General features: G+C 42.4%; 4 protein-coding genes across 4 annotated transcripts; 2 read left to right on the top strand and 2 right to left on the bottom strand.

Annotated features, from left to right (window-relative positions):
* Nucleotides 1-1,668: 1,668 nt before the first annotated feature.
* LOC131284995 (cathepsin B-like) lies at nt 1,669-2,676 on the top strand. The gene has a single exon (XM_058313856.1). It carries the CDS (start codon nt 1,669-1,671, stop codon nt 2,674-2,676), a length of 1,008 nt encoding a protein of 335 aa, XP_058169839.1.
* A 274-nt stretch (nt 2,677-2,950) lies between these two features.
* LOC131287374 (cathepsin B) lies at nt 2,951-4,765 on the bottom strand. The gene is made up of 2 exons (XM_058316417.1): nt 4,659-4,765; nt 2,951-4,092 (listed from the first exon to the last, which is right to left on the bottom strand). The coding sequence occupies exon 2, from the start codon at nt 4,087-4,089 to the stop codon at nt 3,076-3,078; it is 1,014 nt and encodes a 337-aa protein (XP_058172400.1). The 5' UTR covers nt 4,090-4,092; nt 4,659-4,765; the 3' UTR covers nt 2,951-3,075.
* Nucleotides 4,766-6,031: 1,266 nt separating this feature from the next.
* On the bottom strand, nt 6,032-12,207 carry LOC131287375 (very-long-chain 3-oxoacyl-CoA reductase). The gene is made up of 4 exons (XM_058316418.1): nt 11,478-12,207; nt 8,780-8,826; nt 7,261-7,336; nt 6,032-7,172 (listed from the first exon to the last, which is right to left on the bottom strand). The coding sequence occupies exons 1-4, from the start codon at nt 11,629-11,631 to the stop codon at nt 6,451-6,453; spliced, it is 999 nt and encodes a 332-aa protein (XP_058172401.1). The 5' UTR covers nt 11,632-12,207; the 3' UTR covers nt 6,032-6,450.
* Nucleotides 12,208-14,564: 2,357 nt separating this feature from the next.
* On the top strand, nt 14,565-15,422 carry LOC131284994 (uncharacterized). Its single transcript, XM_058313855.1, has 3 exons — nt 14,565-14,627; nt 14,685-14,798; nt 14,877-15,422. The coding sequence occupies exons 1-3, from the start codon at nt 14,565-14,567 to the stop codon at nt 15,420-15,422; spliced, it is 723 nt and encodes a 240-aa protein (XP_058169838.1).
* Nucleotides 15,423-15,503: the final 81 nt, after the last annotated feature.

Below are 15,503 nucleotides of genomic sequence, written 5' to 3'. Positions count from 1 at the left end.
ACTTCTCTTTTGTCTGTAGTATATCGCTTTTTCGACCACTAGCGTGCCTTTGCCTGTTTTCCTCAAGATTCTTGATTGAATTCCGTTTCGTTTCGTTCTATTCTATCGTCGCTTTCGCATCACAACTAGTGTTGGCATTAGCGGGATTCGGAAGATTCAAAGATTCGTCCCTTGGCGGATTCCATTCGATTGGTTGTCAATTTACTGATTCGAATCAGATTTGATTCGCTTCAGACTTGATTTGATTCGAATCTATTTGAACTCCATGTCACTCACTAACGTTTCTGTTACGAGAACAAAATGGTTTGAAATACTCATTCATACATGCATGCATAATAACTAATTAAGGCAAAACTCCAGCAGCCATGTTTTCTGTTTTTGCAATACTATTTGTGAGACAATGAGAATTGGAAACGCTGTGTAATTTGATCAACTGCTACTATGCAATCATATGAGTTGCGGTATGCGGGAGCCCACGGGGTGACAATGATTTAGGTCAGAGATGTGGAGAATGGAATCGGAGATCCGGATCTCCGACCGGATTTGATTCGAAAGACTCGCATCTGTACAAGGACTTGATTTTTCCATCACCAGTGGTCCCACCCCAGCGTTTTTCTGCGAAAGCGGTAATACAGACATGTCAAATCAAGTCGCCCAACCCAAGCAGCTTATGAGCTACCCGATAAAGAACCGGTACATATAAATCCCAACAAAATATTACTCACCTGGTGAAGAAAAGTTCCCGTCTCTTATCATTTTCAGATAAATATACACTATATTTTCGTATATATCGCTTTTCGGACTTTATTCTTTTTCTTCTTCTTCTTGGCGTAACAACCTCTTGGTCATGCCTGCCCGTTAAGGGCTTACGAGACTTGTTTCCCTGTTGTACATGGATAGTCAGTCCTCTCGTACAGGGGAGGGTCCGGTCTCGGTTGGGATTCGAACCCACGCCGTCGAGGTGGTGAGCCTCGGCGATCATGGGCCGATTTTCTAACCGGCGCTACCGCTCGGCTGTCGCGGACCCCCTCCCTCTTAATCTTCTTCAATTCAATTCTAGAAAACATGTAGCGTTCGTGTGTTTTGCATGTTGTTCCCACAATCGTTGATTGGGTCATTTGGTTTGAGGGTTGCCTTCGGTCATTTGATGAAAGTGAGCCACATTTTGAGCACACATTTCAAATTTTGCTCCATACTCTTTTTGACGGTTAATGTAATAACTGAATACAAATTCAAATAGAATAAATCTTAGTAATCTCTTTATCAATCATAAGAAGCAGTCCTTTTGAATAACTTAAGTAGTCAATGAGTGTAAACAATGCCACGGAACATTTTAATTTTGAATGCCATAATTTCATATGATCTAATTTTCGAATCCATGCATTAAATTCCACTTGCATTATGTACATATGTATTTTTCAAGGCTCTACCAAGTTGACTATGCAAGAAATAGGACAAAGGTTTGACTACTGTTTTTTCCGTTATACTGCAGTCTGTTATCAATGTGGTTAGGTTTTTGACCCGCTTCGTTAGATCATCGCCAGCGATAAAGTTGGCCCAGGTACGGGTGGCAAGGGTTTTAAAATGATTATCTCGAATTATATTTGTTCGATCCTCCAACGTGATAAGATCGTAGTTCCACCAGTGATTTGTCAGGATAGAAAGGAAATGAAGCCAATTTTAATAGTGTGGGCTTTATCGGCGATATACATTGCAGATGCAGTTTCGTCAACGGAACGCCATGGCCAGGATCCATTTAACGATGATTTTCTGCGCAGAGTATTGGCCCGAGCACGCAGTTGGAAGCCCGACATAAATTTTGCATCAAACGTGCAGTACCACACATTCCGTTCATTGAAGGGAATCGGTCAAAGCAGGACCGGATTCAAGGTACCGGTGAAACACTACGAGTACGTCTACGACATTGAAATCCCAGACTCGTTTGATGCGCGCGAACACTGGCCCAACTGTGACTCGCTTCGTGAAATCCGTAATCAGGGAACGTGTGGTTCATGCTGGGCGGTGGCAGCCGCGAGCGTCATGTCTGACCGTGTCTGCATCCATTCGAACGGAACGATTAATGTCGCTCTGGCTGCCGAAGATTTGATGGGCTGTTGCGTCGACTGCGGTAACGGCTGCAATGGTGGATTTCTCGACGGAACCAGCTTCCAGTACTGGGTTGATGCTGGGCTCGTGAGCGGTGGGGCGTACAACTCGACGGATGGTTGCAAGCCGTACCCGTTCAAGCCATGCGAGTATCCTTTTAACCAATGCCACCCGGAACAGTCGCCCAAGTGTTCACACCATTGCCAGGATGGAGCCGATCGGCGATACTCAAAGGACAAACTGTATGGGCAGGTGGCGTACGGGGTGCCTCGAGATGAACGAATGATTCGGTACGAGATCATGACCAACGGTCCTGTGGAAGCTGGGTTCGATGTGTACGAGGATGTCCTGCTGTACAAGTCCGGTGTCTATCGACATGTGTACGGGGAGCAGATCGGAAAGCATGCGGTACGAATCATTGGCTGGGGTAGAGAGGGAGGTTATCCTTATTGGCTCATTACGAACTCGTACGGAGAAGATTGGGGTGACCATGGGTATTTCAAGTTTATCCGGGGATCCAATCATTTGGGAATCGAATCGAATGTTATAGCAGGGCTTCCAAAAGTGTAAGCAGCAATGGAATTTTAAATTTATTTAAAAAAGAGAAACGTTTTAATAAAGGTTCTACCATTTTCCAAAGTCTTAGTATGAGTCATGTACAATAAACGAAATTCGTTTGGTTATGGTTCACCTAATTTGATTTAAACGCCCGCTCAAGATCCAGCCTACTAGTCGATGTCCAATTTTTTTGCTTTTTCTTTCTTTCAAAACGTTTATAAAAACAATGGATTCGATTAAATTTTTGAAATGCTCAACAAAATAAATATTATCGAAGCCAATAATGATCGATAGAGTATTTATTGAGCCTTGAAAATAAAAAAAAAACTTGTTCGAAATACAGCCTTTTCTAGAAAATATATTGCTGTAGTTTTAGCGGAATGTACGCATTTTGCTACCGAACTTCCCTCTTCAGAGCTTTGGCAAACCAGCAGAAATGGAACTTTCGATACCGAGATGATCTTCACCACGGAGAATCTTGAAGAATCCGTTATCGCCCCAATCGCTGTTCCAGGAATTAGCAATCAGCCAGTACTTGGTTCCGTTCTCCACGCCCCAACCGAGAATGCGAATAGCATGTCCACCGAGCATTTTACCCGCAACATGCTTGTAGACTCCTGATTTGTACTGCAGCAGATCCTCGTACACGGTGAACGCACCCTCGACCGGACCATTGGTCATGATTTCCTTCTGGATCTGGGCCTCATGGCGAGCGACCGAATAAGACGAGGCGCCATAACGCTTATCCTTTGCATACGGTACGTTGTAGCTGTCCTGGCACTTTTTGACGCACTTTGGCGTTTTGCCTTCTTCGCCTTCGCACGATGGGCGTGTGCCGTTCACATGGTGCTCGCACGGTGCAATCGCGTACGGTTGACAGCCCAGGTTCGAGCCGAATGGGCCACCGCTCACTAGACCTTTGTGCACCCAGTAGCTCCAGGCAGCACCCGGGAAACCACCGTTGCAACCGAATCCGCACGTGTGACAGCATGAAACCAAGTCCTCGGCGGAGAAACGGAAGTGCACCTTTCCACCCGAAGCAATGCACACGCGATCCGACATTGCCTCGACGGCCCCGAAGGCCCAGCATGAGCCGCAGGATCCCTGGTCGCGGATTTCACGAATTGTCGGACAGTTTGGCCACTGTTCGCGCGAGTCGAAGTTCTCCGGCAGGTCGTCATCCTCGTTCATTTCGTGCAAAAGCTCCGGAGCGCGAAACTTGTCCGCATCCGGATGAACACCCATTAGGCCCCGGATGTAGGTGAGCGAGGTGTCGGGATGAAAGTTCTGTCCAGCACGCCATGTAGTGGCCCGGGCGTTGATCTCTTCAATGAACTTTGCTGACAGAGCGTACCTCTTACCACCGGAACCGGCTGCCGAGGTACCGCCGATGGCCAGTGCTACAAGCACCACGTAAAGCAACATTTTCTAGAATGAACAGTATATGAAAAAGGCAATATGATTCAGATAAGGTATGCCTTTTTAAAAAGATGGAAAGTAAATGGGATGGGTTGATTGTATGGAAAACACGCTGAGTAATATAATAAAAACAAATAGAAAAAGCAACACAACAGATAGGGCACAACTTGTTCCAACCTCGCTTGCCCGCTGCTATCGTTAAACAAAATCAGCAAAGGGCACTACTATCAGCTGTTGGACGACTTTTCAGAGTAATCCATCCCTTTGTGTGCTAAATACGTTCTACTTTTCAATTTGTTACGTAGAATGGCGGCGTAATTAGTGCTCTATATTTTACTGTATTTCCTGTGTTAACCATCGAAGATGTGACTAAAATTCGCTTTCAACATGTAATATTGAATACTGTAATTATACTTCTGCAATCAAACGATAAAAAGGAAAGCCCATTTTAGCCACCATTTTCTAACACAAAGACTAACAATACATTTCGGGGTCAACAATCGGGACAAAGTTTTTTGCACAAAGAACTGTACTAGGAAGTAAAATAACACATTTTAGTATTTGATTTTACTTACCAATTATTCACTGCGAGCTGTATAAATACACACTGACGATGGACAAGAATGTTATTGCAGGCCGGGGAGAACTTCTTTTGATGGCGCTGTTTTGGATTGGAATGGATGGATTCAATTATGGTGCTTGAACACGAACTTTCGGTTGAACGACATCTGCAATAAAGGATGAGTTACACGACACCAGCATTGCTGTCAGCGTAACGAGTAGGAATTTTATAAATCGGGTGATGTAGTTATTTCGGTAAAAGAGTAAATGAGGCCCCGGGCTAGATTCTCCTCTTCCTACTGGTTCACATTTAGCGCCTGAAGCTATGCAAAGCGCGACACATGCATTCGTTTCGAATTTTTGAACGCTAACGGTTCGCTTAAAAGACCATAACGGTTTAAACTAATCACGCAGTGGAGGTTGAATGCGGGTCAATATACTTTTACATGTTAAGTTACTAATAAGTAAACTATACCACACATGCTGGACAGCATGAAACAATGAGTTTAGCCGAAGAAATGATTTGGAAACGGCGGCGCGCCCGCAGCGAGCGAAGCGAGCGGACTGCGCTAGGTCTACCGAAAAAGAGAGTTTGTTATAGTTTTGAGAAATAAGGGGGGCCCGTGGGCCCCCCTCATACCGCACCCCTAGGTTGATTGCGTAGCCGAAATTAACGGTACACGGTTCAAATACTCGTAGGTTGAATTTAACGAATTAATGTATCACCAATTGCATACATTCAGTTTAAACGTCCACAAGAGGTGTAGCCACGATCGAAAACATGGCGGCCGGGGCCTCATTTACTCTTTTACCGTTATTTCTTGTAGTTAGGAAAAAGTAAACTTTTGACCTAACAGTTTCAACCCAACATGCTTCGATGCTTAACCACCCGATAAGATAAGTAAAATTAGATTAATATGCCTGTTTATTCATTCGATAGAGGAAATAATACAATGTGTCCGATTCTATTGTATTGCAATGGCATACTGCTGCCGTCTTCCAGTGCCTTAATGGGACTGTCAACGCAAAGCAACCAATTAATCAAGGTTAATGGAACAAAACATGCAAATCAAGGGTCACAATGGCTGAAATAAAATTTACAATTAACCTTTTAAACAAAAAATAAAATATTTAGGTTATTCAAACAACTTTGTGAAAGTAACAATCTTCTGTACTCTCCCTGTATTTTGTATAAAATTGTGCAGAAAAGAGGTAAAGTAACCTTGGTCATAACTTCGAGCTGAAGCAGGCAATGTTTAAATTATCTATACGTTTTTACAGAAATACGATAATGTAACGTTCAAATGAACTAGTACATTATGTTAACCAACTTTGGATTACTTAACCACAAAAAATGCACAATAACCGTACCTGTAAATATGACCGATAGGAAACGAACATTTATTTTATTGTTTATTTTTTTTACAATTTAGGAACAAGGATTTATTTTCTTCATTACCTTTCCTGTTATTTATGCTGTTGTACATAGAAATTGTAAAGAGGCGAAAATAAATTATGAATTCCTACCGCAGTCCAAACTTAACTTCTACCTCTTCTCAGACTAGGAGGCACTAAACAAATGCGTGTTTTGCCTATGCTCTTTTCCTAATATCTCTTGCAATCGACCGTTCACCATTTATCTTCAGTAGTGAAACTAAATGCCCAGCAGGAATCACTGTTTTTAAACACTACTATTCAAAAGAAGTCGTAACATTACTTATAGAATTTTGTTTCGTTCTTCTGGTACTGAAAAAACTGCTACTATCCGCCATTTTACATGCTCAAACACATGTGCCATTTTAAGCTTTACGAAGAGGCTGACGATGTGGTCAATTTGGAACCTTCACCCACGGTAGCAGTCGAAGCCGGCGTAGATCTCTTCATGGCTCTTGCGCGAATGTTTTGCATCGTGTTGAGTGTTAACTTCTCCATCAGACGCGGAGAAACGAAGCGCACGGAGTTAATGGCTAGCTCGAGCAGGGCGTGCGGGAAGTAGCCCGTCGTTTGACGAGTGTGACCCAGGGTATTGATGGCGTTTGCCACGAATACCTTCGGCGAACATGCCAGCCAGGTACTTTTCCTAATCTTTGACATATTGGTAGCGACGGGTCCGGGCAATACAGATTGCACGACAATGTTATGTTTGGCGTACTCGGACGCGAGATCTTCCGAAAACTTGTCCATGTACGCTTTCGAAGCCGAATAAACGGTCAGCATGGGTGCCGGTATGACCGCCGAAAGTGAGGAAATGTTAATAACCACCCCAGCGTGGCGCTTCACCATGCCGGGCATCACGATCTGGCACATACGCGTTACGGACAGTATGTTGCAACTGAGAAGATTCTTGATCAACTTCTCGTTATCCGGCAGCTCGAGAAGGTATTCTGGGTTGGCGTAGCTCATGCCGACGTTGTTCACGATTACCCCGATCTCCAAGTTCTCAATCTGGCCTCGGATTTTTGTGTAGATCTCTTCGCCACCGGTAAAATCGGCATCGATCACCATCGTACGCACTTTATATTCCGTTTCTAGAAAGAAAACAAAACGCCATAAACATATGAATGTATCGGTTAAAAGAACTTTTGTTTTCAAAGTTAATTAAGTACCACAACTTACCAATTTCTTTTGCAACATCCTGCAGCTTTGAAAGTGTTCGACTAACCAGGATTACATTGAGGCCTCTTTTTGCGAGCTACAAATAAATAAATAACAATAAATCTACTATCAGTGTATATATAAATAAAAGTATTATAATAAGCTAATCAATCCTATGCAAGATATTTTTTATGTGCCCTTAGAGTCACACAAAAACACAACATATCCAACAAATAATCGAGAGAAAGTGCATCCGTTATTAAAAAAAGTCTAGCGATAAGATTTTCAAAAAAAAAAGATTTATCATAGATTGATCCATAACCGATGACCACAGTATACCGAGAAGCCAAATGATTATTTTTACTGCTGAAAACCCGTGATTGAACGTTGCTGTTCCAATACAAGCGCTGACTAACCGCATAATAGATAAGCACCCATTACTGACCATGTCCCGTTGCTTGTGTTTAGATGGTGGCAACGTCCTATATTCTTCTACGAGAAAAAAAGTAAACTAGCCAAAAGCGTGGAAGCAAAAACCGAGGTGTATTTTTTATGCAAGTCATTGACACGCCAAGTGTATAAAAGCGTGTCATGTCGAAGGCAAGAAAACTGTCTCCAAGTAAACCCAATCGAACTGGGGAATTGTGAAAGGTTGGAAATGGAAATCACACTATGAAGAGTAGTTTTACTTCCTCGAGGGTTTGGACGCCAGATTGGGCTAAATATTTGTGATTGCTGATAAATAAGTTTTGTTTGTTCAATTTAAGCTCTTTTTTTTCATAACAACACGGTTGGCAGATAAGCGACCATGCCTTGGGTGTGGCAAAGTCGGTAAAATGCTGATTTAAAAAATTGAAATGCTTACAACACAAACATTATTTGCCTAACACGTAATAATAACGTAAATAATATTCCATGTAGCATTGAATTTTAAACCTAAGTTACCAATTCTTTCACTTTGGGAATGATTGTTGTCCACCTTCAAAGTACAAAGTCGGAATATGTCAACGAATTAACGCATGGAAAGGAAGTGTACACTACATCCAAACCTGGTTTGTAATCGGTTCACGAACCGTCGGGCAGATTCGAGGAGGTATCATTCTTTCAACGGCTAGCCGGCTGCCTGAAATGGAGGCGAGACTCTACCGTTTAAACCCTTTCCTATCCCGACACCGTACCAGACAGACTGGAATACGAAGTAACTTGGATTCGAGAAACGTGCGGTTTTTTTTCAGTCACCTTTACGGCCATTAAATACAACTACTCAGCATTGTTGCTTAAACTGTCAGCATGGATTCGCTTCCTGAACCGGTGGTATGAAAACTGGCATCGATCGGAAAGTTGCGTGAGCTTGTGTTCACCCTTCCCTTCAGTAATCGTCGTAGTTCGATCGGGGGTTGTTGGTGATCATATTCGTGAACTTGACTTTTCTACGTCAACCTTAGCTAATTGCAAATGCATCGCGCACAGGTATAGGTGAGTGCAACTGCAGTTGGTGCAGTTGCCGACACTTTTTTTCTCCCTCATACATTCAACTTACCGCCTGTGCGTACGCCTTGCCTATGCCATCGGTGGCTCCGGTGATTACTGTAAATAAAAAATGTAAAAAATACTTTAAAAGTGATGAAATGAAAAGTTAATGAACGCCCCGAAGACTTTCGAGGACACACGTCAATGGTTATTTTGGAAGGGATTTTTTAAATGACACTATTTCTAGGAGGAACTGTGTGAACAAGATACACGACAGAATACAAATAGTCACGTTTTCTTCAAATAATCTGGAGTTTCCTGCGCAAGTAACTAGAGGTAAAAATCCCATTGAATAAGCGAAACATTCGACAATTGACGCGGTAATAAATGGAAGGGTAAACATTATGTTCCCATAGAAAGGTAATCACTTAGCTCACCCTTCAGATCGGTACTCGTGTTCGAGAACGTGTTGCATTCTGAAGGGAGTAATCTGGCACCCACTGATCGGGGTCAAAGAACACCCTATGATAATATACCGGCCCAAAGGCTAACACGTACAGGGCTTTGTGGAAGTACAGATTAGTGGCTGGTGGCCTCATCCTGCACTCATTAGACGTTGGAGTTGTCTATAATTTTTGCTTTTATCTTTCATCGCCCGATGGGAAATGATCTTGCTATTCAGATCATCGATCTTACAACATCCGCGCGCACGCTTGAAGGTGGTTTTGCACATCGTCGGATCGTTTCAATGCCATCAAGTTCCGTCCCGCCACTCAGTGGTCAATTCCCCAATGCAAACGGATGATAGTGATACTTTTAGTATCGTACTTCTGAGAGCTAGCACTTTTTTGCAGTCAGTATTATGGAGATAAACAAGTTTTTCGATTGGGGTTTTTTTTAAGAAAAAAAAACTTTGGTGCTAACCAGCGTGATGGGGGCGTCTTTTTAGAACCTTTTGGTCGCCAGCAACTGACGTAACTTCGTGAGTCGCCGGTCCCACGGAGTTCTAACAGGAGAACATCTTCGCGATGGAAGTACATCTTCTCCCGTCTTTGCTTACAATTATGGGTTACCGGGAAGACTTGTCGTTCCACTTCCCTTTTGCCACTTCAGTCGGACAGATTTTGTTTATCACTCCTTTAAACGATGCCAGCTCAAGTATTATTGACTTTTCAAATATTTCAATTGGGAGGCTTTTCCCCATCCGCAAACGAAGATAGATACTGAGAATTAGACGTAAGGTATTTAATAGCAAAAAATTAAAGACATATTGACGCAATTACCACACTGAGAGTTCTCTTTCCTAGAGGAAAGGATAACCGGGTTTTTGTGTTTAAAACTGGGAAGAATCGAGGAATGATAAGCAACATTTAATTTTTGCTCTGTACCGGCTTGATTTTTGCAGCCATATGTCGAGATTGTCAGTTTTTAAATGACATAGCTAAATTGGTTTCCTACTTCCTCTTAAATTGCTTTTGTTAAACGATGATCATCATTAAGTATTTTAGAAAACCTATTAATTTACAAATGACTGTAGACCATATACATTCTGGGTTTACACGCAGTTTGGAGCAAAAACATAGGAAACAACCTAAGCTCCATTGTCTTATGCATATATATCGTCAAAGCTGCTGGTTGAAGATAAACCGGTTTTTCGAAGCTCGGACTTTCCTTTTCCAAAACAAATTTCTGTTTAAGCTTTCCACTGAAATGCGCCGAAAAGATTGGGCTTCTTTTTTTACACTAAAAAATACCTGATTCGGAACGGACTCAATAATCTACGCACGTAGCGACGTAGTTTGGAAGGAAAGATTTTATAACCGGTTTGTTATTTTCTATGGATTTGATTTGTTTCGCTCTCGTAATTTTGTTGGAGAAAGCCAAATAAATGTGAAAACGTGGTAAACGTTACATGATCACAGCTACGTCACTTCACAGCGATGGGAATTGATGCTACGTTTAAAATTCAACATGGTCCATTTTGATCCCATCAAATACCGGATCTGGTTACTCTTCACCTTGAGATAATAACACGGGATACTGGTTTGATTGTTGGCCCCGAACGAAAAGCTTATCTTTTGCCAGCTAGCCCCGCTTGTAATCTTTTTTTAATACTACGTTAGTGCTGCGGCAAAATTTGGTAGGCCCGGTTCTTCTGATGCTTTCGAACATTACGTAGTCCGCCACCGGATAGTCGGTCCGTATATGTTTAAACTCAGTGATTTTCGCTGCATCTTACACGCACAGTTCTTCCCCCACCTTGTATGCCAGCAGAGTGGGTGCTAGTTGGCCAAATTTTGGCAGTCCTTGGATCGACCTTTGTCAACCAGGGTTCGAATCAAACGCAGATCATTAGAAGATTGTGTATCTATGATTTGGGGTTAAAAACTGGTTTCACTAGACTAATATTAGCAGCAGGTTTATCCCACCTCATCCACTATGGATAACAAAAACGAGCAATCATTGGCATTCGAGGTATTAAAACTAACTTATCGAACACGCACATATTACATTGATTTGTTTTTCATACAATTAGCACGTAGGAACCTAAATTTTGTATGATTTGAAGAAAATTTTTTATAGAAACCGATCTACAAATTCGAACCGCGACTCGGAAGTTAGTTTTACTTATGTGTACAAAGCAGGAAACATCGAACAAAACCTTCCTCGGAAATTAGTCTATCAGTTCGATCATTAATACCTTTCAATTAACGACGATGCTCTAAGGACACCGACCTTAAACATACGACGGTGGCAAAGATACTTACGTGCCCATTCGCCGACCTTTTTAAGATTGATGCGACATCCGAACACCTTCGGGCCAATGAGGTTCTGATAAATCCAGGGAAACACTTTCCGCAGTATAAACAGCGACACCAGCACGGCACTGGTACCGCCAAGAACGCCGGAAGTGGTGACCATTTTTAGCTGAATCGAGTTGACGATGCAAATGAAGCACTTGCAAGGTAAGCACACCTGGGGTAGGCGAGGTTCAGTTGCGTCGCAGACCTTTCTCCTTCTCCTTTCCGAGGTAGACCGAGGTTTGCGAGTGTGGTTGAACTATGGTCACCGCGTCCAAATCACACGTGCCACGGGGATGCACGGGAAAGTTCCGGCACCGCGGAGAACACACACTAGCAGGAAGACCGACCGTCGTAACACGAGCACGAAACCACCCGTCCGCCGCGAGGTGTGAACGTTGAATAAGCGGCGTGCAAGAAAGCCGTGGGATCGATCGTGCCGAACCCTGGAAACGATACGTTGGGTATTGTTGCCGGGAGTATGTGGTCGGTCCGTCGTTGTGTTGGTGCTGGAAGGTGGCTGGAATTTTTATTGATAAGCTTCGATTCTGGCTTGAACAGACTGGACTGATGGCGTCAGATGGTTTAACTGCCGGTGCGAAAACTGTTGTCCTTTCGCGGGTTGTCTAAGCTTCGTGTGTCGTACGTGCTGCTCCGCAAGGGACTGCTGACGATGTTCATCGATTCAGCATTCGCATACCGTTCAATCACAAACAACACCCTTAGCCGCAAGCAGAAGAAAATTTTGTAAGGGGTTCAGTCGCCCGACGATGGAGATGCTCGATGATTATGTAGATGTTTTCTTTGCGACCACTTTCACCTTTTACTTCATTTCCGTCTTTCGAGCAAGGGAAAGAGAAGGGCGTCGAGAAGCAAAAAAAAAGAATAATGTGGTTTTCACACAGCGTAACGTTTGATGTGTTTTCTTTTGTGTCCGTAGAAAGCGAACTGCAAAACGTAGAAAGAAATGTTGAAGCCAGTGGGGAAAGAGAAATGAAAAAGAGAAAAACAAATGACAACAAACTGTCAAAAAGCGCATGACCGTTTCGTAATGGTATTGGTGAAAGTGCTGAAATGAAAGTTTCAAAAGGACCGTTATTGTTGACGATGTGGAACAGTCAACAGAATGCCTACCTAAAGCAGTCTGTAAAATTTTTATCGTATTTGTTCCGCTAGATGCTCTTCATTGTTTTTATAAAACATGAAACCCTTCACTCAGTTAATAATTGTTGTTTCAAAAAGAAATTAAACTTTTACGTAGCAGCGTTTCAAATGCTAGGTTGACCAGTGATCAAGCAAAATGTACAAATGGCGTGTACATGTTTTACTTACTGGCTGCCAACCTGTTACTACCTACTTATTGGTGTAAAGTAAATACGCTTAAAATTAACTTCAATAATTTTTAAAATATTTTTCTATTAACTTTAATTTTTTTTTAAATTAACTTTAAATTTTTAAGTGTAAGTTGATGGTTGTTTTGACCATCAGCGTGAGCATCGGTCCCTGGTGTGTAAGAATCCATATTTAAGTTAAAGAAAGTTAGGAAGCACTTCATGATGCAACTAACGATGCGGACCACTTGATTATTAACTTTTTCTATTGCCGACCGAGTGTACGGCAAGCGGTTTTTCTGGTTTTCAATGAACTTGATCCACTGACCTTGAACGGATGGAGCGTACGCTTGCGTGGAGCCTTTTCCCGTACGCCATGCCATCTCGAGTAAACGTTCATGGAGTAAGAGTAAAGACGCTTGTAAATGGGTGGGGGATACGAAAATGCGGCAAAAGAGAAGCGGATACAGTTCAACGACCGCCACGATGTTTTCACTTTCAATGGGATCAGCTACGTTGACACTGAAGCTACTGACGAGTCAGCTTGATGTGATTTATTTCGGATCGTTCATCTCCAAAACGGTTGGTTCATTTTTGAAAAGTAAGAAAAACAAAATACACATAACAAATCGATACAATTTGCATATCTTTAAAATCTTATCTCCCTTTTCCGAATAACTCATGGTTGAATTTTTAAAAGTTCGCCATTTATAATTTATGTGACCATTCTATGATCAATGTTTTCTTTGTTCACCAAATTTTGTCTGATAGATCAACCGTTTAATGAATTATCAACCATCCCAATTTGAATGATAGGGAGAGTTGTAATATGTGTGTATTGCACAAAGACTTCAATGTACAAATTGGATGTATTCGTAAAATTCGTTAAAACTGTATTAAACTGTGTATCAATAAAACAGGATATAGCTTCAAATTGCAGGTACAAAGAAGCTGTGTTCCAACTGTTGCTTGAATGTAACTACAGAACTGAATACAGAAATGTTTTGAATGTATTACTTCTTCTACTTCTACATACAGCTGTACATGTTTTTGAAAATTGGCGGGTGTGTCCATGGCCAAAGGTCAATTCAATGACCTTACAGTAAAGCAGGAGGTTTTGTCTCTAAGGCACCAAGCTTTGAAATTGCTCTCCAGATCTAATGTTGTCTCTAACTGTAACACATCCCACAGGTAAAGCCTTTAGTGACCAACAGCTCATCTTATCGTCCCGATCAATGTTCCATTGCCATTCAGCCATGAGGATGTTATAGCCCACCCGTGGTCTGGCCAATATTTGATACAGAATAATCGGAATGTGGATTAGCCTATCACAGTTTGATACTGCTTAAGTCGTCTAAGCGGGCCGTGGCTTTGATTTACTGAATCTACCACATAATCTTCACCAGATTTCAATGCAAGTTCTGTCATCAACACGGGGCCCGTGTAACCAGTCAACGGCAAATAAAAGTCCGTTGGAGCTTAGAATTCAAATCCAAGCAGGCCGAAAAGCCGTGGTAACCCGGTAGAGGGCGCTAACCGCTTAACCGTTTCGATGACCTCTGTCGAACAGATCCCACAGTTATGCAACAGACATTACTCAAATTTAGGCAATGTCAGCAGGCCAAACTGGTATAGTTTTGAAAACACAACCCCAACATATTTTACATCGCAGTACACGTTGAAAATTAGTTTGGTTTCAAAGAAATTATAACATCACGTGAACATGGCCGCTAATGCAGGTGCTAAATTCTTTCGTGAATTTTTCAGAGACAGTCCCTGTCGAATGGTAAGAAAAGCAAATCCTTAATTGACACAGAATTCACGCTTCACTTTAAATTTCTAGTCATATCTTTTGAAATCTAGCGAAATACGTAGTCAACATTTAACGCAAAAGAAATCTCACGAGCGGCCTCAAACAGCACCAAGTATCCTGCTGAATCGAGCATCGTCATTGGTCGTAAATAATGTAGCGAATTTTGATCATAATGGTAGGACACAGCCTCCATCAACGCGATCTCCTACCCCACTTCCAAAGAGCATCAGAAAGCCAAATAGCAGTACAAGTACTGTCCGAAAAGATCCTTCCAGGAAGCATCCGAATACCACCGGCATCGGTGGTAACGAAAACTTGAACACAACACCACAACGGAACCCACAACCGTCGTCACGGAAACCGGGAGGCTGCAAGGTGTGCCTTCCGAATGATCCGACCGGTTTTTTGCTAAACGAAATCGACCACATCCGTGATCGTATACTCGATCGACCGGAAAGTATCAGTTGCCGTCAGGCTATCGCTCTCGTGCAAGACATTCGTAACCGATGCGATGCGATTGTTCTTCCAGTCGACGGTAGTGAAACGGGTGCTAGAGTTAAATTTTTCGGTGGCCGGGTGGAAGGTTTCGGTAAGGTGGCACAAATCAAACGAAGGCCTTCGGAGGAGCTTGCCGCTTTAATAGCGAAGCGAGAGAAAACAATATCACAGAAAAGGATGCTGCAGTCTCCGCTAAGTGGTTGGTTTCCAAAAGGCGATGACCGGACCGAATTCCCCGAGGCGATAGCACCGAGGACCAAACAAATCTAAATTATAAACATGTGCAGCTATGGCTGAAATTCTGTAGACTAAATTTCACAGTCGATGAATTGCATTAAAATAAAAACAAAT

This window comes from Anopheles ziemanni, chromosome 3 (assembly GCF_943734765.1).
Source record: "Anopheles ziemanni chromosome 3, idAnoZiCoDA_A2_x.2, whole genome shotgun sequence".
In the NCBI taxonomy this organism is placed as follows: Eukaryota; Metazoa; Arthropoda; class Insecta; order Diptera; family Culicidae; genus Anopheles; species Anopheles ziemanni.
Note: the sequence above shows the minus strand (reverse complement) of the source record. Positions and strands in the feature narration are given on the sequence as shown.

Bases quoted from the DNA above. Each gene is read 5' to 3' on its own strand.
- LOC131287375 (XM_058316418.1), bottom strand. From the start codon at position 11,631: ATGGTCACCACTTCCGGCGTTCTTGGCGGTACCAGTGCCGTGCTGGTG. The intron at 8,827-11,477 runs GTAAGTATCTTT...TTTTATTTACAG, and splicing joins AAAGGTCGGCGAATGGGCAC to TAATCACCGGAGCCACCGAT. The intron at 7,337-8,779 runs GTAAGTTGAATG...ATTTATTTGTAG, and splicing joins GCAAGGCGTACGCACAGGCG to CTCGCAAAAAGAGGCCTCAA.
- LOC131284995 (XM_058313856.1), top strand. From the start codon at position 1,669: ATGAAGCCAATTTTAATAGTGTGGGCTTTATCGGCGATATACATTGCA.
- LOC131287374 (XM_058316417.1), bottom strand. From the start codon at position 4,089: ATGTTGCTTTACGTGGTGCTTGTAGCACTGGCCATCGGCGGTACCTCG.
- LOC131284994 (XM_058313855.1), top strand. From the start codon at position 14,565: ATGGCCGCTAATGCAGGTGCTAAATTCTTTCGTGAATTTTTCAGAGAC. The intron at 14,628-14,684 runs GTAAGAAAAGCA...TTAAATTTCTAG, and splicing joins GAGACAGTCCCTGTCGAATG to TCATATCTTTTGAAATCTAG. The intron at 14,799-14,876 runs GTAAATAATGTA...CCACTTCCAAAG, and splicing joins ATCGAGCATCGTCATTGGTC to AGCATCAGAAAGCCAAATAG.